At 56.6% G+C, this 27,217-nt stretch overlaps 1 protein-coding gene across 1 annotated transcript in view; it reads left to right on the forward strand.

The window, feature by feature from the left end:
* Positions 1 to 27,217, forward strand: part of Lrp1 (LDL receptor related protein 1) — an 82,855-nt gene that overhangs the window by 47,114 nt on the left and 8,524 nt on the right. Inside the window, exons 27-70 of the mRNA XM_052165421.1 lie at positions 45 to 289; positions 462 to 593; positions 1,066 to 1,293; positions 1,474 to 1,648; positions 1,746 to 1,840; positions 1,965 to 2,114; positions 2,289 to 2,429; positions 2,538 to 2,672; positions 4,544 to 4,675; positions 4,916 to 5,050; positions 5,222 to 5,351; positions 5,461 to 5,587; positions 6,386 to 6,537; positions 6,621 to 6,745; positions 7,025 to 7,402; positions 9,175 to 9,364; positions 12,489 to 12,693; positions 12,931 to 13,123; positions 13,961 to 14,086; positions 14,222 to 14,350; positions 14,475 to 14,594; positions 14,989 to 15,102; positions 15,443 to 15,592; positions 15,682 to 15,804; positions 16,050 to 16,166; positions 16,327 to 16,455; positions 16,752 to 16,874; positions 16,954 to 17,094; positions 17,331 to 17,521; positions 17,957 to 18,140; positions 18,451 to 18,536; positions 18,730 to 18,849; positions 19,229 to 19,416; positions 19,536 to 19,741; positions 20,285 to 20,473; positions 21,153 to 21,301; positions 21,702 to 21,795; positions 22,972 to 23,088; positions 23,285 to 23,404; positions 23,706 to 23,828; positions 23,966 to 24,091; positions 24,545 to 24,661; positions 25,306 to 25,412; positions 25,505 to 25,637. Of these exons, the coding sequence (XP_052021381.1) occupies positions 45 to 289; positions 462 to 593; positions 1,066 to 1,293; positions 1,474 to 1,648; positions 1,746 to 1,840; positions 1,965 to 2,114; positions 2,289 to 2,429; positions 2,538 to 2,672; positions 4,544 to 4,675; positions 4,916 to 5,050; positions 5,222 to 5,351; positions 5,461 to 5,587; positions 6,386 to 6,537; positions 6,621 to 6,745; positions 7,025 to 7,402; positions 9,175 to 9,364; positions 12,489 to 12,693; positions 12,931 to 13,123; positions 13,961 to 14,086; positions 14,222 to 14,350; positions 14,475 to 14,594; positions 14,989 to 15,102; positions 15,443 to 15,592; positions 15,682 to 15,804; positions 16,050 to 16,166; positions 16,327 to 16,455; positions 16,752 to 16,874; positions 16,954 to 17,094; positions 17,331 to 17,521; positions 17,957 to 18,140; positions 18,451 to 18,536; positions 18,730 to 18,849; positions 19,229 to 19,416; positions 19,536 to 19,741; positions 20,285 to 20,473; positions 21,153 to 21,301; positions 21,702 to 21,795; positions 22,972 to 23,088; positions 23,285 to 23,404; positions 23,706 to 23,828; positions 23,966 to 24,091; positions 24,545 to 24,661; positions 25,306 to 25,412; positions 25,505 to 25,637 (6,590 nt within the window). The remainder of the gene's footprint in view (positions 1 to 44; positions 290 to 461; positions 594 to 1,065; positions 1,294 to 1,473; positions 1,649 to 1,745; positions 1,841 to 1,964; positions 2,115 to 2,288; positions 2,430 to 2,537; positions 2,673 to 4,543; positions 4,676 to 4,915; positions 5,051 to 5,221; positions 5,352 to 5,460; positions 5,588 to 6,385; positions 6,538 to 6,620; positions 6,746 to 7,024; positions 7,403 to 9,174; positions 9,365 to 12,488; positions 12,694 to 12,930; positions 13,124 to 13,960; positions 14,087 to 14,221; positions 14,351 to 14,474; positions 14,595 to 14,988; positions 15,103 to 15,442; positions 15,593 to 15,681; positions 15,805 to 16,049; positions 16,167 to 16,326; positions 16,456 to 16,751; positions 16,875 to 16,953; positions 17,095 to 17,330; positions 17,522 to 17,956; positions 18,141 to 18,450; positions 18,537 to 18,729; positions 18,850 to 19,228; positions 19,417 to 19,535; positions 19,742 to 20,284; positions 20,474 to 21,152; positions 21,302 to 21,701; positions 21,796 to 22,971; positions 23,089 to 23,284; positions 23,405 to 23,705; positions 23,829 to 23,965; positions 24,092 to 24,544; positions 24,662 to 25,305; positions 25,413 to 25,504; positions 25,638 to 27,217) is intronic.

Raw genomic sequence — 27,217 nt, forward strand, 5'->3', positions numbered from 1 at the left:
TACCTTGCTGAGACCCCCACTGTCCCCTCCATTACACCCCTCAGGTCAGACGCCATCTACTCAGCCCGGTATGATGGCTCGGGCCACATGGAGGTGCTTCGGGGACACGAGTTCCTGTCACACCCATTTGCCGTGACACTGTATGGTGGGGAGGTGTACTGGACCGACTGGCGAACAAATACGCTGGCTAAGGCCAACAAGTGGACTGGCCACAATGTCACCGTGGTACAGAGGACCAACACCCAGCCCTTCGACCTGCAGGTGTATCACCCTTCTCGGCAGCCCATGGGTAAGCGGCCTCCATGCACGTCCCGGGCAGCTGAAGAGGAGCCACCAGCCCCTGGACGGGGAGGGGGCTGGGATAATGGGGGGAGGATGAGAGTTGGGGTGAGATCCGGGTGAGACGGGCCAGGGAGGAATCAACACATCACAGGATGCTCTTGCTTCTTCTCCCCGGCCAGCTCCAAACCCGTGTGAGGCCAACGGGGGCCGGGGCCCCTGCTCCCACCTGTGCCTCATCAACTACAACCGGACCGTCTCGTGCGCTTGCCCCCATCTCATGAAGCTTCACAAGGACAATACCACCTGCTACGGTAGGAAGCCGCCTCCCCTAACGGCTACTGGTAAACTGAGGCTGAAGGAGAGGTCAGAGGTCCCTGCTGCTAAGCAAAGGAATGACTGGAAGGAGGAGGGGTTCTGGAGACTAGCTAGGGCTGGAGGAAGAGGTCACAACTGCCAGGACCTGACACGGTCTCTTCACAGTTCTCAACCTGTGGGTCTCGACCCCTTTGGGGGGCGGTCAAGTGACCCTTTCTCAGGCGTCGCCTGTCAGATATCTTACTATTCGTAACAATAGCAGAACTACAGTTATGGAGTAGCGACAAAAATAATTTTACGGTTGGGGGTTACAGCACGAGGAAGGGTCACAGAATCGGGAAGGTTGAGGACCGCTGTCAGCAGGAGGCCATCAGCACGCAGAGGGGACTCAGGGGAGGGACCTAACCTAGGCAGACGGGGGGCGTGAAGGCAAGGGACTGCCCTCAGTGACTTGCCTGCATCCCCCAGAGTTTAAGAAGTTCCTGCTCTACGCGCGTCAGATGGAGATCCGGGGCGTGGACCTGGATGCCCCGTACTACAATTACATCATCTCCTTCACGGTGCCCGACATCGACAACGTCACGGTGCTGGACTATGATGCCAGAGAGCAGCGAGTTTACTGGTCTGACGTGCGGACCCAAGCCATCAAACGGGCCTTCATCAACGGCACAGGCGTGGAGACCGTTGTCTCTGCAGGTTCTGACCCTGTCCTCCACCCCAAGACTCACACCGATCATGTCCCCTGTGGTCCTGATGCTCCTTTTCCAAACCTTATCTCTGGCCCCTCTCTTGACCCTAGTTCCCCGAGTACCACACTCTCCTCAGCCTATATACCCTGCAAACACCAACCACCCACTCCCTATTTGTGCTCCCCAGACTTGCCAAACGCCCACGGGCTGGCCGTGGACTGGGTGTCCCGAAATCTCTTCTGGACGAGTTATGACACCAACAAGAAGCAGATTAACGTGGCCCGGCTGGACGGCTCCTTCAAGAATGCGGTGGTGCAGGGCCTGGAGCAGCCCCACGGCCTGGTGGTCCACCCGCTTCGAGGGTCAGTCTATGTCTCAGGGCTGGGGCACACCGTGTGACGAGGGAGGAGGAGGACCCTTACCCAATTCTTGTTTTTTGGTTTTTGGTTTTTTTCCCAGCAAGCTCTACTGGACCGACAGGGACAATATTAGCATGGCCAACATAGATGGGAGCAACCGCACTCTGCTCTTCAGCGGCCAGAAGGGCCCCGTGGGTACGCGCTTGCCCTGTTGCCCCTGCAGGACTCCGGCTCCCCCGTTAGGAGATGCTCCTAGCGTCTCTCTGGTGCCCTGGGCCTCTTCCATGGCTCCACGGCTCTGACACCCACTCTTCTCCAGGGCTGGCTATTGACTTCCCCGAGAGCAAACTCTACTGGATCAGCTCTGGGAACCACACGATCAACCGCTGCAACCTGGATGGGAGTGAACTGGAGGTCATCGACACCATGCGGAGCCAGCTGGGCAAGGCCACTGCCCTGGCCATCATGGGTGAGGGCTCGGGTGGGCAGAAGGGAGGAATCACAGCAGGCCAGGCACGGATGAGTGGGTGGTGGGGGATATCCTGTGGGTCACTCCTCCACCCCAACCAAGCCTAATGGCTTCTGCAAGATGGCTGAGGAGGGGGGGCCTTCCCGGGGGTCTTATTCCCTCCTGTCGCCCCAGGGGACAAGCTGTGGTGGGCAGATCAGGTGTCGGAGAAGATGGGCACGTGCAACAAGGCCGACGGCTCCGGGTCGGTGGTGCTGCGGAACAGCACCACGTTGGTTATGCACATGAAGGTGTATGATGAGAGCATCCAGCTAGGTATGCAGTGCGCGCGGCGGGGTGTGGTGTGGCGGGGAGGGTCTGCGGCGGCCTGTCCCCCACAAAGGCCACCTCACCCTTTCTGTCCACTCCCATGTCCTCCCCCAGAGCATGAGGGCACCAACCCCTGCAGTGTCAACAACGGAGACTGCTCCCAGCTCTGCCTGCCAACGTCAGAGACAACGCGCTCCTGTATGTGTACAGCTGGCTACAGCCTCCGGAGCGGACAGCAGGCCTGCGAGGGTCAGTTCCCCACATTTCCTCTCTGCCTAACCTTGACCCTTTCTACCCTGTTGCTACATCATGCGTTTGAGGAAGATGGTGTTCATCATGCGTTACCAGCAGGCTTCTGGGTTAGATGCTTATCCAGTCCCCCATTCTGGGTACCATAGACAAAAACTCAAGCCAGAAAATGGGGCCAGCATGGTGAGAAGCCGGACCAGCAAGTACCCGTGACTGTCCAGCACCTGCAGTAGGTCTTGGTGAGGTAGATGCCTGCTGACAGAGGCAGGCCAGCTTGGCAGAAGAGACGTACCTTGTGCTCTGCCCTGGGTTTATAGGGTGGGTAGAATCTGAAACTTGGCACATGGAAGAAACAAGTTGGTGGTACGATAGAGTGTGCTTACCATGCCCTGAGCCCTGACCTAAGTCCCAGCTCCGTGCACGCCACTGGAGACAGACAACTCGTGCTATACAAGAGGCAAGAAGTGTGGCTGAGCAGTCAAGTTCCGGGGCCGCGGAGCCCCGTGGAGGGTGGTGTGGGATGACTGTGATAAAGCTGTGTGAGCCAGGGTGGGGTCTCAGCCAGGAGTGCCTGGAAAGTGGTGTTTGGAGATTAACCCGGGGCAGAAAGCTTGCAGAATGGGGGAGGGAGACACCAGGGCAGTCAGACCAGTTAGGAGACTATTAGGAGTGTGTGCAGGGAGGAGGCAGGCTCTAGGCGGGGTCTACACAGCTGGCCTGCAGGGAAGGGATGAGACTGGAGACACTGCAAGAACGTGCTGGTTTACAAGCCGGCCCTTGGACAGCACTTTTCCCCAAAGTGCTCTGCCAGAAACCTCCTTCTTTGATGTGGGGAGGTGTTACAGAAGGGAGCCCTGGCCGGGCAACGTGGAAACATGGGCTTTGGCTAGTCAGCTCCTCAGAACCCTGAGTATAGTGAGCATATTCTGGGAGATTCTTAGTGTCTGGGGTTCCCCAAATGCACTGGACTGTCTTCTTCTCCTCCTCCTTCTCCTTTTCCTCCCCCTCCTCCTTCTTTTCCTCCTCTTCCTCCTCCTTCTCTTCCTCTTCTTCCTCCTCCTTCCCTTCCTCTTCCTCCTCCTCCTTCCTTTCCTCTTCCTCCTCCTCCTTCTCTTCCTCTTCCTCTTCCTCTTTCTCCTTCTCTTCCTCCTCCCCTTTCTCCTCCTCCTCTCCTCATCCTCATCCTCCTGTTCCTCCTGCTCCTCCTGCTCCTCCTCGTCCTCTTCCTCCTCCTCCTTCCCTTCCTCTTCTTCCTCCTCCTTCTTTCAGAGTTTAAGCGACCAAGGCTTAATGGGAGGATTCGCTGGGGGCACACATTGTATCAAAGGGATGGGAGTCAGGGAGGATTCCAGGATGCATAGACATCCATGCCTTCTCAGAAACAGGAAAACTGGGAACAAGATGGACCCGGGGCAAGGAAGACGTTGGAAACTTTGTGTTGGGAAAGGATTTGGAATAGAGCAGAGGCAGGACAATGAGAACATAAGGTCAGACCAAGTACCAAACTGGGAATCTAGATTCCGGAGTCTTGCTGCTCTGGTTGTCTGCTCCGACCTCCCCTGAGGGTCTTGGAAGGAAGCGGTGACATGGGGTTGAATTGAAAGGGCAGGGTGCCGAGAACGAAATGTAAGTCTCTTTCTGCCCTCTAGTGGTAAATAGTGGTTCTGCAGGTGGTTCCCAGCGCTGGGGCTCTGAGAGTCAGGTGCCATCTCCTGACCAAGCTCCAGGCCTCAAACATGGTGTGAGTGGTTAGAGGTCCAGGAGATGGGTAGAAGAAACTGTCAAAGGGGAAGCCGAGAAAGGCAGTTTGAGGGTGACAGGAACCTAGCTTCTTTGGCAAGGCTCATGCCTGAAGTGTCCTTGTGTTGCAGGTGTGGGCTCTTTTCTCCTGTACTCTGTACATGAGGGAATTCGGGGGATTCCACTGGATCCCAACGACAAGTCGGATGCCCTGGTCCCTGTGTCAGGAACTTCACTGGCTGTTGGAATCGACTTCCATGCTGGTGAGCTATTGCCTTGGGGATTAGTCAACATGCCCCAGTGCCTTATGGGGGTGACACCTTCAAGTCCTAGAAGGGCTGCCTATACCACTGCCTCACTCCTTCCTGCTGCCTCCCCACTTCCAAGAAAGCACCCAGAACCTCCAGCCACCACACAGTGCTATCCTGACCCTCCACGTGGTTTGACCCCTTGCCTTGCCTCAGCATTGAGGGGTTTTCTCATGTCTGCCCCTCTGCTTCCAGAAAATGACACTATTTACTGGGTGGATATGGGCCTAAGCACCATCAGCAGGGCCAAGCGTGACCAAACATGGCGAGAGGATGTGGTGACCAACGGCATTGGCCGTGTGGAGGGCATCGCAGTGGACTGGATCGCAGGTGAACGGTAGAGGGAAGCAGGCTTTGGGGAAAGGCACAGGCCATGGGGACATGAGGTCTGTGAAGATATGGACAAGAGTCAACGGCAGCTCCTGGGAAAACTCGTATGGAAGGGAACCAATGACAAGGCTCTCTACCAATCTCCCTGTACCCCACCGACTCCCTCCTCAGGCAACATCTACTGGACAGACCAGGGCTTTGATGTCATCGAGGTTGCCCGGCTCAATGGCTCTTTCCGTTATGTGGTCATTTCCCAGGGTCTGGACAAGCCTCGGGCCATCACTGTCCACCCAGAGAAGGGGTAAGGAGTTAGGCAAGCTGGCTTAGATCTCTTGACCACGATATATTCTGACAAGGCCCAACTTCTGCATGGGATGGGCTCTCACCCCCACTTCCATCCCTACCTACAGCTACTTGTTCTGGACTGAGTGGGGTCATTACCCACGTATTGAACGGTCTCGCCTTGATGGTACGGAGAGAGTGGTACTGGTTAATGTCAGCATCAGCTGGCCCAATGGCATCTCCGTGGACTATCAGGTACGGACACACCCTGGAGCTAATGGAGATGACTCAAACGCTGTGCCTTTACCTATCAGTTTCCCTGTGGTTAACCAATCAGGGTTAGAGGCGTAGTCAGGAAGGGTGGTGGTGTCTTCTAACCCATTCATCCCCTAGAATAGTAATCTGCCCTAGGACAGTTGGAAGGTGGTCATGCAGAAGTATAATATGAGAAAGCTGGGTGTGGTAACATATGCTTAACACTCACGAGGCTGAGACAGGAGGATCACTTCAAGTTTGAGGCCAGCTTGGACTATCCAGTAAGATCAAATCTGAAAAACAAGATAGATAGATAGATAGATAGATAGATAGATAGATAGATACATACATACATACATACATACATACATATATATATATACATACATAGATACATAGATGACAGATACATAGATGATAGATATATGATAAATGGTAGGTGAAGATACAGATACATAGATATATAGATATATAGATGATAGATATATGATAAATGGTAGGTGGAGATACAGATACACAGATATATAGATACATAGATACATAGATAGATACATAGATACATAGTTACATAGATAGATAAGGTGCTGATGTGGTGTTCCTTCAACATGCTTGGTCCCGGGTTTAGTCTCCAATGCTGCAAATGCTGGAAATAATAATAAATAAATGAAAAAGTCTGGCGTGAGGGTGTGTTACGACACAGGTCCACACAGTCCATGTGGTTACATGTGGACCAGATCCTTATGCCCGGAATGCAGGAGTTAGAGAGCCCCCAGGTGAGCTGGGTGCTTCTGCTTACAGGGTGGCAAGCTCTACTGGTGTGATGCGCGGATGGACAAGATCGAACGCATCGACCTAGAGACGGGTGAGAACCGCGAGGTGGTCCTGTCCAGCAACAACATGGACATGTTCTCGGTGTCTGTGTTTGAGGATTTCATCTACTGGAGTGACAGGTAAGGGCTGGGTCCTGCTTCTCCCCTGGGTTCCCCTTTCTGGCTTTTTGGTGGCCTCCTACTCATGACTTTCCCGTCTCCAGAACTCACGCCAATGGCTCCATCAAGCGCGGATGCAAAGACAACGCCACAGACTCCGTGCCTCTCAGAACAGGCATTGGCGTGCAGCTTAAAGACATCAAGGTCTTCAACAGGGACAGGCAGAAGGGTAAGGCTGGGCTCTGGGCCAGGGCAGAAAGGGGGACAGGACAGCCGAGCCTTGGAGGAAGAGGCACCGGGAGGGAAGTCAGCGCCTCCAGGACACCTTCCAGTGACTCGCAAGAGCTGGGGTAGGGAGGTGGGACTGAGCAGCAGGATGGATCTGGAGATTGGACGCCGTGGCTAAGCAGGACCCAGCTGAACCTCCCAGCTGATCTGAGGACAGAGCCCCGGAGAGCCTGTCCGCATGCTGTACGCCATGCCACCTTCGGATGCTCTCTGTCCCCAGGTACCAACGTGTGCGCAGTAGCCAATGGCGGGTGCCAGCAACTGTGCTTGTATCGGGGTGGCGGACAGCGAGCCTGTGCCTGTGCCCATGGGATGCTGGCAGAAGACGGAGCCTCGTGTCGAGAGTACGCGGGCTACCTGCTCTACTCAGAGCGTACCATCCTCAAGAGCATCCACCTGTCCGATGAGCGCAACCTCAACGCACCGGTGCAGCCCTTTGAAGACCCTGAGCACATGAAAAATGTCATTGCCCTGGCCTTCGACTACCGAGCAGGCACCTCCCCGGGCACCCCGAACCGCATCTTCTTCAGCGACATCCACTTTGGGAACATCCAGCAGATCAATGATGACGGCTCGGGCAGGACCACCATCGTGGAAAGTGAGCCAAGCCCGAATCCTACCAATAAGTAGTGTGATGGGGGAGGTGGTCAGTGTAGACACGCAGGCACTAGCCAAACCCATGTGTTGGGTGGTCCCAAGGCAGGGTTCTCAACCTTTGGGTCCCATGTCGGATATCCTATGTGCCAGATAATTTACATTACAATTCATAACAACAGCGGCAAAATTAGTTATGAAGTATCAATGGGGAGAAAAAGTACGGTTAGGGTCACCACAGCGCGAGGAACTGACAGTATTAGAGGGTCTCAGCATCAGGAAGGTGGAGAACCACTGCCCTATGACAGTGGCTAGCTGGATCCACAGCTGTTATGGTAATCTGCACATCTTTTCTTTTTTTTTTTTAAGATTTATTTATTATATGCAAGTACACTGTAGCTGACTTTAGACACCCCATAAGACACCATCAGATCTCACTACGGATCGTTGTGAGCCACCATGTGGTTCCTGGGATTTGAACTCAGGACCTCTGGAAGAGCAGTCGGTGCTCTTAACCGCTAAGCCATCTCTCCAGCCCCCCTGTACATTTTTCTTTATGTGGAGCCAGAAGGAGGCCTCTTCCTTCCATGCACTGGTTTCATTCTGCCCCAAGATACAAACACAGGCAGCAGACACCAGCCCAGGGGCCGCTCTCCCCGCCCCGCGTGAGAGTCAGCAGCTCCAACGAGCTTGGGTCTCAGGGGCGTGCACGTACAAGCTGAGCCTGGCAACCAGTGGCCCTGCTAGAGCACTGAAAGTCTCAGAGCTGTCACCAGAAAAAGAGATAGTCTCAGCGCTCAGCATTGACTTTCTATTTTATTTTATTTATTTATTTTCTTTCTTGGTTTTTCGAGACAGGGTTTCTCTATGTAGCCCTAGCTGTCCTGGAACTCACTCTGTAGATCAGGCTGGCCTCGAACTCAGAAATCCACCTGCCTCTGCCTCCCAAGTGCTGGGATTAAGGGCATGCGCCACCACCGCCCCACTCAGCACTACCTTTTACCACTACGGGTTTGCCCTTTCTTCTTTACTCCCTTCCTACTCCCCCATTTTAAAAACTTTCTTTGTAAGCCACACATAACCTTGATTTGAATCTCTGATCCTCCTGCCTGCACCTTGCCCCGTACAGCACTGGGGTCATCTGGGGTTATAGGCGTGCACCGCCACCATAGCCTTTATGTGGTGGTAGGACTTGAACCCGGAGCTTTGTGCATGCTAGACAAGCAGTGTGCTGCCTGCGGTCTATTCCCACTCCTCCTTTCTTCTTCTCTTTATCCAGCAGGTCCATTCAGACCAGCCAGGTACTGACTAGGTGCAGCATAGAAAAGGACAGACCTATCCTTCTGTCTCCTGGCACATTTTCTCCACAATGTCCTGTCTGTGTCTAAAAATGGAGCCACGGAGCACCATTCAGCTCTGTCACTTTAGCCTGTCCTTATGTCTGTTCAAGGCCCCTGCAGGCAGGAAGCTTTCCAGTCTGGCCCCGGTAGAATTCAGTTAACCGGAATCTCCCCACACATGAATAAACAGAACCCCACTCCTGAAGAGTGTGACCACAAATAGGTCGGGGGGCAAGGGAAGAGGAAGGAAGGTGCCCAGGGGTCACGGTGCGGGTGGTGTGACGAGGCTCCGTGAGTGGAGCTGGGGCAAGTCAGACCAGAGAGCCCTCCGAGGAACTCCCAGTTCCCCCAGTTCCCAGTGGGGAGCCAGTCATGCCTTTCGCACCCACCAGGCTTTGGCCCCTCTCAACCCACAGCCGTTCCTGTCTCTTTACAGATGTGGGCTCTGTGGAAGGCCTGGCCTATCACCGTGGCTGGGACACACTGTACTGGACAAGCTATACAACCTCCACCATCACCCGCCACACCGTGGACCAGACTCGCCCAGGGGCCTTTGAGAGGGAGACCGTCATCACCATGTCCGGAGACGACCACCCGCGGGCCTTTGTGCTGGATGAGTGTCAGAAGTGAGCTGCGGGGCCCAGGGGTGGGGACCATGTCACACGGGGGCAGGGACAGGAAAGGCAGGGCCCACCGTTTCTTGCTCTGTGGCCTCAGGGAGATGCATCACCTCTCCGAGCTCTGCTTAACACGAGTGGCAGAACCAAGGCAGCTGTGGGCACAAGGCCCCAAAGAGGGAAAAGCAAGAAGAGGTCAAAACAGGACAGCAACAGGACAGTCCACCGCACTGGGCGTGGCCGGCCTGAGCAGGCAGGGAGGCTGTCTCCCGCCTACCCTGTCTTCCTTTCTGCAGGTTACTAGTGAGCCACACACCCTCTGCGTAGCAGTCCTGGCTCGCATCCAGGCAGCCTGCCCTCCCCAGTTCAGCTGGAATCAGGATGTTTTCAGAATGCTCTTACTAGGAAACTAAGGAACAAACAAACCCAGAAGCAACTCCACAGCCTTGGTGACCTCACCTGTCTGGGCTGCTCCCAGGGCCTGTCCTCCCTGGGCCTAGAGCCTCCGGGGAGCGGCACGATATTTTTCTCTGCCATTCTAAAAGAAACATCCTTATTTTCAACCAAGTTCCTCCTAGCTGAGCCCAGGAAAGGGCTCCCCCTAGATCCCAGAGCCAGTGACTTCCGAAAACCCAAGTACACAGAGAATAGACTGGTTGTCAAGACTTGCCGGGGGTGGAGGGTTTCATGACTGCCAAAGGCCTGCCCTGTGCACGTCTGGGAGCATGTCCTCAGGGAGGCAGCTCAGGGCAGCTCAGGGGTGACTGGAGGGTACCCGAGGAGAGGTCTGAGATTGTCTTGGGGGGCCCAGAAGGAGCCAGTGTGTCGGGATAGTGGCTTAGACAGCCATGCTCCTCCTCATCCCCACTGGAGCATTAGAGGCCTTTGAAAGCAGATAGTGGGAGAGGTGGAAAATCCACCATGTTTCTAGCTGCTGATCCTCTGCTCCAGGAAGCCTCCCCTCCCCTATCACGCCATCTCACAAAACATCTTTGTTAAACTCTTTTTATAAAAAAGATTTATTTACTATATATAAGTACACTGTAGCTGTCTTCAGACACACCAGAAGAGGGCAACGGATCTTGTTATAGATAGTTGTGAGCCACTATGGGGTTGCTGGGATTTGAACTCAGGACCTCTGGAAGAGCAGTCAGTGCTCTTAACCACTGAGCCATCTCTCTATCCCTTTGCCAAAGTCTTAACCCACAGTGCATCCCATGTAAGACAATTTGGGGCTCCGCTGTGAGTGCAGTCGGGGCTGGACCTGAGAGTGTGGAAGTCACTGTAAAGCCAGATTGCACAAGTCGAGAAACAACGCTCCGGTCAGGCGAGGTGGTCCATGCCTGGAACCTCAGCACTGGGGAGGTGGACGTAGGAACAGTGGGAGCTGAGGTCATTAAGCTGTGTAACTAGTTGAGGGTAGCCTGGGATACTTCAGAAATGGAGAGAAGAAGGGAGAGAGAAAGAAAGCATCTATAGCGGCTGCCCCAGGACAGGCTGAATGGGTGGCCACCTCCATCCATAAAGAGTCCTCTCCGGAGCTGGGCGTGGTGATGCATTTAGGAGACAGAGCAGGCAGACCTCTGAGTTCAAGGCTAACCTGGTCCACAGAGCCAGTGCCAAGACAGTCAGAACTACAGGAATCTCATTCTCATAAACAACAACAGACCGGTCCTGTCCCTGAGGAACGGGTCTACAGGGCCCCTAAGCAGGAGGCGAGCATTACGCTGTGGAAGAGGACAGGACTGTAACTCAGCTGGCAGACTGTTAGCCCGGCACGTGAGTGGTAGCACGCTCCTATAATCCCAGCACTTGGAAGGTGGAGGCAGGAGGATGGATCAGAAGGTAAAGAACATCAAGGCCAGCCCAGGCTGGAGAGAGAAGTGTAAACAGACAAGTTACAAGTTCCTCAGTCAGGCAGAGAAGGGAGAGGCTGAGGCAGGGGACTGCATCTATTCTGAAACTGTTTCTGTCTTCAGTGCATCTCAAAGGAAGGTGTGAGAAGGGTTCACCACCCCAGCTCAAGTGAATGAATCAAGCTGTCTAAAGGCGACCCTGCTGCCGCTGTGCTGTGCTCGATCCCCCCACCCCACCCAGGCCCTTACCGCCACCCCACAAACAAGGGAGCATGGCTTGGCCTTAAGTTCACATGTCCTTTTTTTTTAAAGGTTGATTTATTTCTTATGTATACAGCGTTCTGCCTGCATGTGTGCCTGCAGGCCAGAAGAGGGCACCAGATCTCTTTCTAGATGGCTGTGAGACACCATGCGGTTGCTGGGAATTGAACTCAGGATCTTTGGAAGAGCAGCCAATGCTCTTAACCTCCTGAGTCATCTCTCCAGCCCAAGAAAACTATTTTTGAGGGTACAATCCATGTGGAGATAGTCAATACTTAGCAAGGGTTTCCTAGGTAGTTTGGTAAAGAGCCAGCTTTGGTGCAGAGAAAGCACTTAGCGATAAATTCATGGAAAACTCTCGTTGAGATGAAAATGCACTACTTAATTTTTACAGCCTTCTGCAGCAATATTATCCCTACCCCCCCCCCCACACACACACACACACTAAATAAGAGAAAACTAAGTCAGAGTGGTCAGGCAGGTTGCCTAAATTAGGCAACCTACTACTTTTCCCCCCCAGCCTACCTTGTTGGAAACTGGTGGAGCCAGGACTGGGGGATGGAGCTGACGCACTTGGCCACACAGCCTCTGCTCTCAGCAAATGCAGACAGTTTTTTATATATATGAGTACACTGTAGCTATCTTCATAGACATACCAGACATACCAGAAGAGGGCGTCAGATCTCATTACAGATGGTTGTGAGCCACCTTGTGGTTGCTGGGATTTGAACTCGGAACCTCTGGAAGAGCAGCCAGTGCTCTTAACCGCTGAGCCGTCTCTCCAGCCCCCAGATGGTTTTTCCCAGACCGCAGTGCATGCCTGTGGGCACGCGCAGTGAGTCAGACCTAACTGTGCGTGCTGCAGTAACTAAGCACCAGGGCTGGGCTGATCTCAGGCACCAAGGCTACGTTGGCTTCCGCGGCTCCCGGGTTGAAGTTGACTCTGGGGCTAGCCTGTGTCCTCCAAGGCCAGCCAGACCCTTAGGCTCCTGATCCCTGTGCCTGCTTCCCGCCAGCCTGATGTTCTGGACCAATTGGAACGAGCTTCACCCGAGCATCATGCGGGCAGCCCTCTCCGGAGCCAACGTCCTGACCCTCATTGAGAAGGACATCCGCACGCCCAACGGGTTGGCCATCGACCACCGCGCCGAGAAGCTGTACTTCTCAGATGCCACCTTGGACAAGATTGAGCGCTGCGAGTACGACGGCTCCCACCGCTATGTGAGTGTGGGGGGTGGGGAAGTGGGGACGTGGGGGAAACCAAGTCAGGACAGAGCATCTTAACTGTGGGTAGCCTTTGCTCTGAGTGGTTCTGACATCGCTTAGACGAGGGAGAAGGCACCCACATCCTTCCCGATGTTCTGTGACTTCCCCACGTCCTCCTTGCCAGCCCTCACTGTGGTATTACAACTGATGAGGGGCTCGAACATGGAGACACCGATGCTCCTGTCTCAACAGGTGATCCTGAAGTCAGAGCCCGTCCACCCCTTTGGGTTGGCAGTGTACGGAGAACACATTTTCTGGACTGACTGGGTGCGGCGGGCTGTGCAGCGGGCCAACAAGTATGTGGGCAGCGACATGAAGCTGCTGCGTGTGGACATCCCTCAGCAGCCCATGGGCATCATCGCCGTGGCCAACGACACCAACAGCTGTGAGTGGGGTCTGCCGCTCGCCTTGCTGTTCCGGTCCCTGTGCCCTGCACACACGTGTGCACGTGACAGCCTTGTCTCTCCTGGTCCTTGTGCTTGCACACACGTGTGCACATGACAGCCTTGTCTTTCCTGTCACACATACATGACAGACTTGTCTCTCCTGGTCCGTGTGCCTGCACACACGTGTGCACATGACAGCCTTGTCTTTCCCGTCACACATACGTGACAGCCTTGTCTCTCCTGGTCCGTGTGCCTGCACACACGTGTGCACATGACAGCCTTGTCTTTCCCGTCACACATACGTGACAGCCTTGTCTCTCCCAGGACGACTTCTGTACAGACAAATACCTTTATATACCTTTGGCCCCCAGAAACTCCAAAAGTTCTAACATTCCTCAAACCTAGCTCCCTCAAGACATCTGTGTACATACATGGACTTGATATACTTGGGTCCATTTCATGCAAACCACACACACACACACACACACACACACACACACACACGTCCATACTGCTCATGGTTCTAGGCTTGTCCCTATCCCAGGAGATCCTATCAGTCAGCCTAATAATTCCATCTACCCAGAGCCACCCACACCCTAACCCTCACCTCATTCCCACACCTTACCCTCTCTCTCCTGTGTGTGTGTGTGTGTGTGTGTGTGTGTGTGTGTGCGCTCGCGCGCACATGCCTCGCTGCCTCAGCACCCCATGCCAGGTCCTCCCCTCTGCTGTGAACCCCACGGCTGCTGGGGTCACCAGAGCACTGGAATGTGGGCATCTTGGGAGCGCAGGCCAGGGAACACTCCTCAGCTGCGGTCCCCGCCCTCTCTGCTCAGGTGAACTTTCCCCCTGCCGGATCAACAACGGAGGCTGCCAGGATCTGTGTCTGCTCACCCACCAAGGCCACGTCAACTGCTCCTGCCGAGGCGGCCGGGTCCTCCAGGAGGACTTCACCTGCCGGGGTGAGGGAGCGAGCTGGGGCTGGGACAGGGGCTGCTGCGGGTGTGGCTACAAGAGACCCTTCTTCCAGTCTCCAGCCTCGGCTGCAAGGCTGGGCTCAGGCGGGACCGCCACTCACGACACCTTCCCCTCCCCAGCTGTGAACTCCTCCTGTCGGGCACAAGATGAGTTTGAGTGTGCCAACGGCGAGTGTATCAGCTTCAGCCTCACCTGTGATGGCGTCTCCCACTGCAAGGACAAGTCTGATGAGAAGCCCTCCTACTGCAGTAAGAGCCCACTCCAGCCCCTGAGCTCACCAAGAGCAGAGCCCGGGACCTCAGGAAGGGATGGTCATGGGGTGGGGGCAGCCCCCCCATGCCTGCTGTGACCGCCCCCACCCTCCCCTCACAGACTCACGCCGCTGCAAGAAGACTTTCCGCCAGTGCAACAATGGCCGCTGTGTATCCAACATGCTGTGGTGCAATGGGGTGGACGACTGTGGGGATGGCTCAGATGAGATTCCGTGCAACAGTGAGTAGATTGTTGCACCCCAGCCTCCTGCCCCACCACCCCCGCCACACCCCAGCCTCCTGCCTTACCCCTGCCTTATGCCAGCCTCCTGCCACACCCCCGCCACACCCCAGCCTCCTGCCTTACCCCTGCCTTATGCCAGCCTCCTGCCCCACCACCCCCACCACACCCCAGCCTCCTGCCTCACCCCTGCCTTATGCCATCCTCCTGCCACACCCCCGCCACACCCCAGCCTCCTGCCTCACCCCTGGTTTTTAGTCTGTCTCTACCCTGCCCTTACTCTGGCTGAGCGTTTGTCCCCAGGCAATCTGAGGACAGGCTAGAGCTCTGTCCTGTGCCTGTGTGACCCTGTGGAGGGCCCCCGGCCTGATGGTACTGGTGGCCCCTGTTCTAGAGACCGCCTGCGGTGTGGGCGAGTTCCGCTGCCGGGATGGGTCCTGCATCGGGAACTCCAGCCGCTGCAACCAGTTTGTGGATTGTGAGGACGCCTCGGATGAGATGAATTGCAGTGAGTGACAGCCGGCCCACGGCTGACAGCCTGTCCTCCCTGCCTCAGGCTGTTCTCGGCCTGCCTGGCCCCGAATAGTACCTCTACCCTCTCTGGCCTTGCTTTCTCTCCCTGCATGGAGTTAGTGAGTCAGTGGGCTGCAGGCACAAAGTCTGAAACCACAAGGGCACCATGGGGCCAGCAGCTGCTCCCAGAGTGTGTCTTAGGAGAGCTGGGTGCGACCCCCCTCACCCACCCTCACCACCCTGTCTGCTCCACCCTCCACATCGGACCCTAGGTGGCGCCCTGCCCTTCCCCCTCTCCTGTGACCCCACTCACCCACCCACCCTCCCCCTACCAGGCGCCACTGACTGCAGCAGCTATTTCCGCCTGGGTGTGAAGGGCGTGCTCTTCCAGCCGTGCGAGCGGACGTCCCTCTGCTACGCACCCAACTGGGTGTGCGATGGTGCCAACGACTGCGGAGACTACAGCGACGAGCGTGACTGCCCAGGTCGGCCACGGAAGCTCGCCCGGCGGGCACACGGGTGCACGGGAGACCCCGGGGCTGGCAGCGTCATCACACCTCCCTTCTACCCTCAGGCGTGAAGCGCCCCCGGTGCCCGCTCAACTACTTTGCCTGCCCCAGCGGGCGCTGCATCCCCATGAGCTGGACGTGTGACAAGGAGGATGACTGTGAGAACGGCGAGGATGAGACCCACTGCAGTGAGTGACCGGGTAGCCTAGTGCCCGGGGCCCGCGCCATGCGTGAAGACCCTACCCAGCTCCCAGTCCTTGTGGAAAGTGCCCTTCACAGGGAGGGGGAAACCTGGGTTTCCACTGTGCCTCGCCCTCTCAGTCCCCAGAATAGAGTCACTTCTTCAGCTCGTGATGAGCCTCTCCCCAAGGGATGTTGCAGGCACCGGACCTGCCTTTCCTTGTCGTCTCATTCTGTCCCCTGGCTATTCCAGACAAGTTCTGCTCGGAGGCCCAGTTTGAGTGCCAGAACCACAGGTGTATCTCCAAGCAGTGGCTCTGTGACGGCAGCGACGACTGCGGGGACGGCTCCGACGAGGCAGCTCACTGTGGTAAGAAGTGGCCTGAATCCGGTTCGGGGCTGTTGGTGCCTCAAGGAGAGACAGTTGTCCCATCCCCTAAGGAAGAGTCCACATGCCAGTGGGCCGTGTTATCACGGCCGCCCACGCTGCCCTGTCCCCTCCTGAGTCCCCCCCGTGTCTCCTCGCGCAGAAGGCAAGACGTGCGGCCCCTCCTCCTTCTCCTGCCCCGGCACCCACGTGTGTGTCCCCGAGCGCTGGCTCTGTGATGGCGACAAGGACTGTGCGGACGGCGCGGATGAGAGCGTCGCTGCTGGCTGCCGTGAGTGGGCGGGCCCGTGAGGGACGGGTGGGCGGCAAGCAATGCAGCCGTGCTTTGCAAACGCGGGCGATGAGGTCAAGGGTAGGAAGGACTTGAGTGGGAGCCATGCCTTTGTGAGAGCAGAGCCTTGAGGTCAGCTCCTGGATCCAGACGCCTCCCATTCTGCCCAATGCTACCACTCACATCGCAGGAACCCCAGGATGGGGTGTGTGTGGGGGGGGGGGGGACCATCGACAGCTAGCAGGGCAGGGCTGGAGCAGGGCAGGCCTGAGGAGGGACCCCGCCTCCGTCCCCAGTGTACAACAGCACCTGTGACGACCGTGAGTTCATGTGCCAGAACCGCCTGTGTATTCCCAAGCACTTCGTGTGTGACCATGACCGCGACTGCGCCGACGGCTCTGACGAATCCCCTGAGTGTGGTGAGTCCGGTGGCTGGAAGAGTAGCCCCGCCTACCCATGCTGGGGGTCCAGCCTCATCATCTTCTTCCTCCACCACAGAGTACCCAACGTGCGGCCCCAATGAATTCCGTTGTGCCAATGGGCGTTGTCTGAGCTCCCGCCAGTGGGAGTGTGATGGGGAGAACGACTGTCACGACCACAGCGATGAAGCGCCCAAGAACCCACACTGCACCAGCCCAGGTCGGCCTCTAGGTGGCACCCTTCCTCCCCTGTGACCCCACTGATCGGTTCCTGCCACCCTCCATGTCGGCCTCTAGGTGGCTCCCTGCCTTCCTCCTCCTCCTCCTCCTCCTCCCCCTGTGGCCCCCACTGACCTGTCCCCGACACCCGCCACATCAGCCTCTAGGTGGCACACTGCCCCTTCCTCCTCCTCCTCTCCTGTGACCCCACTGACCGGTTCCCGCCACCCTCCACAGAGCACAAATGCAATGCCTCATCACAGTTCCTGTGCAGCAGTGGGCGCTGCGTGGCTGAGGCGTTGCTCTGCAATGGTCAGGACGACTGCGGGGATGGCTCAGACGAGCACGGGTGTCACGTCAACGAGTGTCTCAGCCGCAAGCTCAGTGGCTGCAGTCAGGACTGCGAGGACCTCAAGATAGGCTTCAAGGTACGAGGAACCCTTTTCTCCTCCCCTCAGTCCTCCAGCAAGTACTTATCACTCTGCCGGGCGGTATGCTAGGCTCCGAGGGGACACAGCAGGGCAGACAGAAGGCCCTCTTCAGCTAGAGTCTCCCTTAGTGCCAGCGGAGTGAGATAAAGCCCGGCCTGGAGGAAGAATTATCACCCCAGAGAGGCCATTTAAATCCCCTAAGGAAGTGATATAGATGACAAAAAGCCTTAGCTATACGGAGGAACGGGGAGGTGAGGGACCACCACCAAGGCAGAATGACAGCCACATGGGGGAGAGGGGGAACAGGGTGCACAGATTGCAGTCTGTCTGCCTCCCGTGCCCTCCCGAGGGCCTCTAGACACCGCCGGTTTCTGGAAGCGCAGACTCCCGCCGTGTTCTTAGCCCTCAGCCGCACACCCCTTACCCCCACAGTGCCGCTGCCGCCCCGGCTTCCGGCTAAAGGACGATGGCAGGACCTGTGCCGACCTGGATGAGTGCAGCACCACCTTCCCCTGCAGCCAGCTCTGCATCAACACCCACGGCAGTTACAAGTGCCTGTGCGTGGAGGGCTACGCGCCCCGAGGCGGCGACCCCCACAGCTGCAAAGCTGTGACTGGTGAGATGGGCACTTGGAGGGTGAGATGTATTTCAGGCAGCTGTGGGCTTGGGCAGCGGGTGGCAGGCAGGGAGAGAGAGGGCTTGATACATTGATACAATGTAGCTGGGGATAGCCCGGGAGACCAGGGCTGCTGGAGATAGCCTGGGTACCGAGCTGCTGGAGATGGAGGGATGGGGGTGGGGAGACCAGAGGTGCTAGAGATAGCCCAGGGGACCAGAGCTGCTGGAGATGGAGGGATGGGGGGGGGGGGCCAGAGCTGCCAGAGCTTACCTAGGCCAAGAGCTGACTCAGGGCCCTCCCCCTACAGATGAGGAGCCATTTCTCATCTTTGCCAATCGGTACTACCTCCGCAAGCTCAACCTGGACGGCTCCAACTACACACTGCTCAAGCAGGTGCCAAAACCAAGCCTTCCTCACACCCGTTGTTGACTCCCTGGGCCCAGTATGGCCTCCCCAGTTCTTTAGGCCGGGGCCCATGGCTGTCTCCCACTCCTTCTCCCTCAGCCTCTCCCGACTCCAGACATCCTTCCCCAGCTCCATGCGTGTCCCTTCAGCCCCTGACTTCCTGTCCCTATCCCAAACCCAGGGCCTGAACAACGCAGTCGCCTTGGACTTTGACTACCGGGAGCGGATGATCTACTGGACGGATGTGACCACCCAGGGCAGCATGATCCGGAGGATGCATCTCAACGGCAGCAACGTGCAGGTGAAGACAGGGGGCTGCCCCATGACAGGCACGCCTGGCCCCGCGGCTGAGGCTCACGCCCCTCCCCACGGTCCCTTGCTGTAAGGTCTCCCCTTCCCTCACACCTGCCGACACCGCTTGGCCCTCCTCGCTGAGCCACAGAAATGTCTGCTCGTTCAGCTTCTCCCTCCACTAAACACCGAGTGTGCGAGCACAGGAGACTCCTCCTGGCCTCCCGCCCTGCGTCTGAGTTCTGTGTGCTCTGGGTGTGTGTCTGTGGCCCCAGGGACCCTCCTGCTTGGAGCTCCTGGTGATGGCCACTAACCCTCAGAAGAATGGAGAAGCCACGCCCCAGAGATGAAGGGTCCCACCAGCTCCTCCTTCCCTGTGTTCCCTACAGGTTCTGCACCGGACGGGCCTTAGTAACCCAGATGGGCTGGCTGTGGACTGGGTGGGTGGCAACCTGTACTGGTGTGACAAGGGCAGAGACACCATTGAGGTGTCCAAGCTCAACGGGGCCTACCGGACAGTGCTGGTCAGCTCTGGCCTCCGTGAGCCCAGGGCTCTCGTGGTGGATGTACAGAATGGGTGAGTGGACAGACGGGTCGGCATGGGAGCCTGGAAAACACCCAAGCCTGGTCAACCTGCAGGGCTCCTGGTGGGAACAGTCTCTAGACTCTTGGGGTTCACTGCTCCCCACCTGCCAGGTACCTCTACTGGACAGACTGGGGTGACCACTCGCTGATCGGCCGGATCGGCATGGACGGATCTGGCCGCAGCATCATTGTGGACACTAAGATCACGTGGCCCAACGGCCTGACTGTGGACTATGTCACGGAGCGCATCTACTGGGCCGACGCCCGTGAGGACTACATCGAGTTCGCCAGCCTGGATGGCTCCAACCGTCATGTTGGTCCGTATGCTAGAGAGGCTGCCCAAGGCCAGCAGGCCTGGGGGGGGGCAGGGGTGTCTAAAGGGTTTGAGGGGGCGAGAAGGCATAGCGTACAGAAGCCACAGCACAGAGGTCTTGGGGTTTCCATACCTTGGTGCTTCCCTGGGATGGGCTCAGACACCAGGCCACAGTCCAGCTCCTTAGAAGGAAGAAGGGCTATCCTCTGTGCAGCTCAGGATAATGGCGGGGGGGGGGTGAGGGGGTGGGGGGGGTGAGGGGGTGGGGGGGTGGGTGGGGCGGGGGGGGGGGACATGAGGAGAACCTGAAGAACACCCGTGCTTCATACTTCTGGGAGGAGCTATGTCCTACTCCGGAGCAGCAGTATGGCTGCAGTATTGGACAGGCTGTCACTGTACAACCTTAGGAAGCCATAGAAGCATCTGGACCTGGGATTCATTCCCATCTCAGGGTTGTGATGGGATGTAAGGAGGTCAAGTGGGCACAGAACCCAGTCTGTACTCGGTGCCGACCATTGCTGCGTCTCCCCTGCGCTCCCTCCCACAGTGCTGAGCCAGGACATCCCACACATCTTTGCACTGACCCTATTTGAAGACTACGTCTACTGGACAGACTGGGAAACAAAGTCCATCAACCGGGCCCACAAGACCACAGGTGCCAACAAAACACTCCTCATTAGCACCCTGCACCGGCCCATGGACCTACACGTCTTCCATGCCCTGCGGCAGCCAGATGGTAAGAAAGCAGACACGGGGCGGGAGGGGGGGTTGGAGGGAGGGGTGGGAAGAGTGGTCCAGGCACGAAAGGCCTGTTCTCCACAAGGGTCAAGACGCACAGCCTCGGGCTGGAGAGATGGCTCAGCGGTTAAGAGCACTGACTGCTCTTCCAAAGGTCCTGAATTCAAATCCCAGCAACCACATGGTGGCTCACAACCATCCGTAATGAGAGCTGATGCCCTCTTCTAGGGTGTCTGAAGACAGCTACAGTGTATTCATATATAATAGTAAATAAATCTTTAAAAAAAAAAAAAAAAGGACACACAGCCTCGGCAGGAGTTTCTGCTCCTCCCCTCCCTGGCACTGAGTGAGCAGCCTTGCCAGGTCCTGACCACGCAGAGGCTGTCAGAGTATTGCTCCTCAACAGCTTCAGTCTGCCCTGGGCTCAACGTGGGGGTCTCTGGCAGCCAGGCCCTGAAGTAGTCAGAGAGCCCAGAGATTATTGAGCAAAAGAGGGTCACAGGGAACCCTGAAAGCAGACAGATCCGGGGTAGGAGAGAGCTCTACCGTGCCTCTGTGCGGGATGGAGGAGGCCAGACATCCCTCAGCAGGCTGGCAGCCATTTCCAGCAGGGCCCACCCTCACAGTCAGAGTAGCCAGTGGGCAGCCATGACCCTCTAACCTCTTTCCCCTGGCAGTGCCCAATCACCCCTGCAAAGTCAACAACGGAGGCTGCAGCAACCTGTGCCTGCTGTCCCCTGGGGGCGGTCACAAATGCGCCTGCCCCACCAACTTCTATCTGGGTGGCGACGGCCGCACCTGCGTGTCCAACTGCACAGCAAGCCAGGTGAAGTTCCTCTCAAGATCCCCCCACACTGCAGCACCCCAGTCCCCTGAGCACACCACGCTCCTGTTTCCCGGCACCCACGAATGCCTGCACCTCTGGCCTGCCGACACTCCTACACCTCTTGGGTCCACACGGCAATCCTTGCACGCTGTCACCGTACAAGCACCTCTAATGCTGATCTCACCCCAGCCGCGAGCCCTCGTCTTCCTGTGCTCTCCCCGTACACACACCCCCTCCTCTGGCTTTCTTGCACTCATCACAGCACAGCTTTCTGTCCAGCTCTGCCACCCCACAAACTAACACCCCCCCACTGTTTCTCTGAAACATTTCCACCCCGTGAAAGAAAGCCTTCTGCGCCCCCGTACCCTCTCCAACCCCTCTTGCCCACGTGTCCCTCCAGTTTGTGTGCAAGAATGACAAGTGCATCCCCTTCTGGTGGAAGTGTGACACAGAGGACGACTGTGGAGACCACTCAGATGAGCCTCCAGACTGTCGTGAGTGTCCTCGTGGTCCCCAGGGGCAGGGGGGCCTCAGTGGCCCACTTGCTTCCTGGTTTTTTTTTAGTGTGTGTGTGCATGTGTGTGCCTGTGTGTGTATCTGTTTGTCTGTGTGTGTGTGTGTGTGTGTGTATGTTTGTGAATATATGTCTGCATGTGTATGTGTGTGCTTGTGTGTGTACGTCTGTGTGCACGTGTGTGTGCATGTGTATGTGTGCGCTTTTAAATGTATATCTGGCCAGGCGGTAGTGGCACACGCCTGTAATCCTAGCACTCTGGGAGGCAGAGGCAGGCGGATTTCTAAGTTCGAGGCCAGCCTGGTCTATAGAGTGAGTTCCAGGACAGCCAGGGCTACACAGAGAAACCCTGTCTCAAAAAAAAAACAAATCGAAAAAAAAAAATGTATATCTGTGTGTATGTGCACGTCTGTGTGCATGTGTGTGCCTACATGTGCTTGTCTGTGTCTGTGTGAATGTGTGTGCATGTGTGTTTGTAAATGTATATCTGTGTGTGTGTGCGTGTGTGCATGTGTGTACCTGCATGTGTTTGTCTGTGTGAATGTATGTGCATGTGTGTGTGTGTCTATGTGTGCCTGCATGTGTGCTTGCTTGCGCACATGTGTGTGTGTGTTTGTAAATGTGTGCCTGTGTGTGCATGTATCTGAGTGTGTGTCTGTGTGTGCCTGCATGAGTGTGCATGTGTCTGAGTGTGTGTCTGTGTATGCCTGCATGTGTGTGCATGTGTGTTTGTAAATGTATATCTGTGTGTGTGTGCGTGTGTGCATGTGTGTACCTGCATGTGTTTGTCTGTGTGAATGTATGTGCATGTGTGTGTGTCTATGTGTGCGTGCATGTGTGTGCTTGCTTGCGCATGTGTGTGTGTGTTTGTAAATGTGTGCCTGTGTGTGCATGTATCTGAGTGTGTGTCTGTGTGTGCCTGCATGTGTGTGCATGTGTGCCTGAATGCCTACATGTGTGCAGTGTGCATTCACCAGTGCAGACACACACATGGCGCCACGAGATGTATGATGGTCAGAGGACAGCTCTCGGAAGTCAGCTTGCTCTGTCCTCACTGGCTTCTGAGGGTCACTGGGTGTCGGGCTTGGGCGGCAAGGCCCGCTGGGCCATCTCGTCGACCCATCTCCCTCTGACACTGAGCCTTTCTTCTCTGCAGCCGAGTTCAAGTGCCGCCCAGGCCAGTTCCAGTGCTCCACCGGCATCTGCACAAACCCCGCCTTCATCTGTGATGGGGACAACGACTGCCAGGACAATAGTGACGAGGCCAATTGCGGTAAGGAGCTGCCTAGATGCCAGCCATTTCTTCCCCAGCACTCGGGGGTTTGGAGAGAGAGGACGTGCCAGCCTGCAGCAGCTTCCTCTCCAGACTACATTTCTGGGCTTGGGACCGCAGCCCACCCGCCCCCTACAAGGGACATGGAGGCGTCTGCCAGCCCTGAGTTCCCTCCCTCTCCTTCTCCCTCTCCCAGACATCCATGTCTGCTTGCCCAGTCAATTCAAGTGCACCAACACCAACCGCTGTATTCCTGGCATCTTCCGTTGCAACGGGCAAGACAACTGCGGGGACGGCGAGGACGAACGGGATTGCCGTATGTGCCGGGTTCCGGGAAGTGGGCGGGGTCGCTGACACAGGCCGCTGCTGTCCACTGCTTCCCACTGCGGCGCTGAGTTAGCTCTGTTAGCGGGGGACATAAGTCACATTGGATGGCTCCTGGTTTGCTCGTAAAAGCACTGTGCTCGGTATGGACAGTCTGCAGATCCAAGCTGGGGATAAGCCATCGCTTCCTCCTGGCCGAGACTAGGGCCAGGCTTCCGGAAGAGGGAGAGCGTGGCGACCAAAGCTGTGAGCAGATAAAGGGTAGGGATCTCATCTTCTGTTCCATCTTGCAGCTGAGGTGACCTGCGCCCCCAACCAGTTCCAGTGCTCCATCACCAAGCGCTGCATCCCCCGCGTCTGGGTCTGTGACAGGGACAATGACTGTGTGGACGGCAGCGACGAGCCCGCCAACTGCAGTGAGTGGCCCGTCGCCCCTGGTCCATCTTCCCTTGCAGCCTGTGTGGCTCCATTGCCCTGGCAGACAGACCCCCCCTTGGCTGCCGTACGTGGCTCCCTGGGGGGGACTCCTCCTCACCGCGCCGGTGCCTTGCAGCCCAGATGACCTGCGGAGTGGATGAGTTCCGCTGCAAGGACTCGGGCCGCTGCATCCCCGCACGCTGGAAGTGTGACGGAGAAGATGACTGCGGGGACAGTTCAGATGAACCCAAGGAAGAGTGTGGTAAGCCCGGCCATCTTGAGAGAATGGCAATTCGGGGTAGAATGAGGTGTGGTGGTAGGCCTCTTGGGCGGGGGTCTCGGCGTGACCCAGCGCGGGGAGCTGACACGGGAGAGCTTTCCCTGCAGTGCCCCCAACTCTGAATCCTGCTCCTCTCCCTCGCTGCCCCTCAGAAGAGAGTTGTGCAGAATCTCCAGTACCCTCCCTCTTCACCTGCCCCATGCCCCCCAAATCAGCTGCCTTCCCCACACGCTTTGCCCGTCTTGCCCAGAACCTCCAGTAGATACCACCCGGCAAGAGCGTCCGTGCCTGAGCCCCAGAGCAAGCGAGCTCCGACAGCAGTGACCACCCTTTCTCTGCCACCAGCCGCGCCTGCCCACACTAGGCCCCTAACCCCTGCCGCCCGCTCCACCCCTGACCACCCCAATATCTGCCTCCTCATCTTGCCTCCCCCAGATGAGCGCACCTGTGAGCCCTACCAGTTCCGCTGCAAAAACAACCGCTGCGTCCCAGGCCGCTGGCAGTGCGATTACGACAACGACTGCGGAGATAACTCGGACGAGGAGAGCTGCAGTATGTCCGACGCCTTACCCCACCCGTCATTTCCTTTCCCAGGCCTTGGCATCTCCCTCCTTAGCACCATACCCCTCCTACCCCTGTGCAGGGGGTGGCCTCCCAGGGCAAGGGGGTCCAGCACCCCTCAGCCTCGCTCCACCCCACGCTATGTCCTGTACTTGAGCTTGTGACATTTCATCTCATCTCATGTTTCTCTCCATTTTCACACTGTCCTCTTGGGGTTGCAGAGGTAGGTGTCTCTGGTGTACCCCTGGTCCTGCCAGCTCTGCCTCTGCCTGGAGCCCCGCCCATCCCTGTGCCGTGCTTTTCTGCCCACCGTCCTTAACTGGCCTCTTCCCCAGACCTGGCGCTTGTCCTTCCTTCTGTCCCTTACACTGTCTGTCCTAAGGACAGGACCACCCGTGCCCTCTCCCAAGTGTCTGTAGCTAATGGGATAAGTGTGAGTACCCTCTTGGCCCAGCCAGTCTCGGGAGGACAGCCAGTTAGCTGGGCGCAATTGGTTGTGTGTCTCGATCATTACACCAGTCAGCTGTGGCCTCTTCTCGGACGGATGTAGGGATGAACCTTGTGCTTGGGAAGTTAGTATTTCTGAGGGCCGGAAATGCCCCGTGCCCACCCCGCTGGGGCCTGTCTCTCCTCAGCGCCTCGGCCCTGCTCCGAGAGTGAGTTTTCCTGTGCCAACGGCCGCTGCATCGCTGGGCGCTGGAAGTGTGACGGGGATCACGACTGTGCCGACGGCTCGGATGAGGTGAGGGGAGCTGAAGGAAAAAGGGGTGGTCTCGGTAGAATGAGGGCAGGACCCCAAGGGCCTGATTGGGCTGCTGGTCGCCATGCCCACAGAAAGACTGCACCCCCCGCTGTGATATGGACCAGTTCCAGTGCAAGAGTGGTCACTGCATCCCCCTGCGCTGGCGCTGTGATGCGGACGCTGACTGTATGGACGGCAGCGACGAGGAAGCCTGTGGCACGGGGGGTGAGTGAGCCCCTTCCTCCTGGCGCCTCCACCCTCCCCGACTCCGCCAGCCCACTGTGTTTAATCTGTCTTTTAATTCCGTCATCTGTTGGTCCTGGAACAAACCCTTATTAAGCATAGACTGCAAACCAGGCACGGACCCAGTGTTGATAAAGCAGTAGACAAGGCTCAGGCCCACTCTGCGTGTATTTTATGCAGGTTTTACCCTGTTGTACTAGTTTTTGTTGTTGTTTTGTTTTTTGGATTTTGGTTTTTTCGACACAGGGTTTCTCTGTATATCCCTGGCTGTCGTGGAACTCACTCTGTAGACCAGGCTGGCCTCGAACTCAGAAATCTGCCTGCCTTTGCCTCCCAGAGGGCTGGGATTACAGGCGTGCACCACCGCTGCCCAGCCACTAGTTTTTTTTTTAATCTCACTGGGGGTTTCTACCCTCCTTTAATCATTCAGTTCCCAGATAAAAGACACAAAAACTTTTAACGCACCAGAGCTAGGCAGATAGCTACTCTCTAAGCTATTAGAATCTACTTCCTCATCAATAACCCTGAGTTACAACTTCCACGTTCTGTCTGGGCAGCTCGTAACTCCCACCCTTGCAACCATGTTTTCATGACTCACCTACCTGTGGCATCTTCTCCCTCTCCTGGCCATCCCTGCCTCAAACCCCAGCCTAGGAACCAAAACCTCACCTGTCTCTCTTTTGCCCAGCTATAAGTTGTAGGCATCTTTATTCACCAATCAGGGATAACTTGGAGGACAAGTTTACTTTAGCATCACTTGGGTCTGTGTAAGAATCTCCTGTTCCCTGGGGGCAGCCAGGACCAGTATTTAGCAATACAATACAAAGTGATACAATACAATACAAACGGGGGGGGGGGGGGGGGCATGGTGGCACACGCCTGTAATCCCAGCACTCCGAGAGGCAGAGGCAGGTGGATTTCTGAGTTTGAGACCAGCCTGGTCTACAGAGTTAGTTCCAGGACAGCCAGGGCTACACAGAGAAACCCTGTCTCGAAAACAAAAAACAAACAAAAAAAAAACCAAAACAAATTGATACAATACTTACATACAATACAAAGCGATACAAAGATACAATACAATACAAATCGATACAATGTAACAGATCTAACCTCAGCGGGGCCTCTAGCCTTGCTAAGGGGGCTAGCTAGGTAGAGATGTAGAAGAAGCCTGTAGTCCAGGTCCTTCCGTGCTCACCTATGTTAATAGACCAGTTCCTGCTTATCTTCCTTTCCTGGGGCAGGTGGTAAGTCAGGGGCTGCTACAGCCAGACAGGCCTGGGCTCAGCCTTGGGTGGGGCCAGTGTGACACCTGTCAGAAGAGAAAAAGAGGTCTCACCTGCAAGGCAGCCTTCTGGTTCTGCCCTGAGGGCTGATGGTAGCAACCAAAGCTAAGTCTCCGAACTGCCGCACATCTGTGCCTGACTAGATAGACTCAGGTATCCCACCTCACCTACTCAAGGAGTGTGTCCCAAACTCCTGTCAACACTGCCCCACTAGCTTCTCCTCCCCTAAATACCAGAGGAAGCACCTACCAGAGGCAGAAAATGAAGACGCCTGAGTCT

The sequence above is a fragment of the Apodemus sylvaticus genome, chromosome 20 (assembly GCF_947179515.1).
Source record: "Apodemus sylvaticus chromosome 20, mApoSyl1.1, whole genome shotgun sequence".
NCBI lineage: Eukaryota > Metazoa > Chordata > Mammalia > Rodentia > Muridae > Apodemus > Apodemus sylvaticus.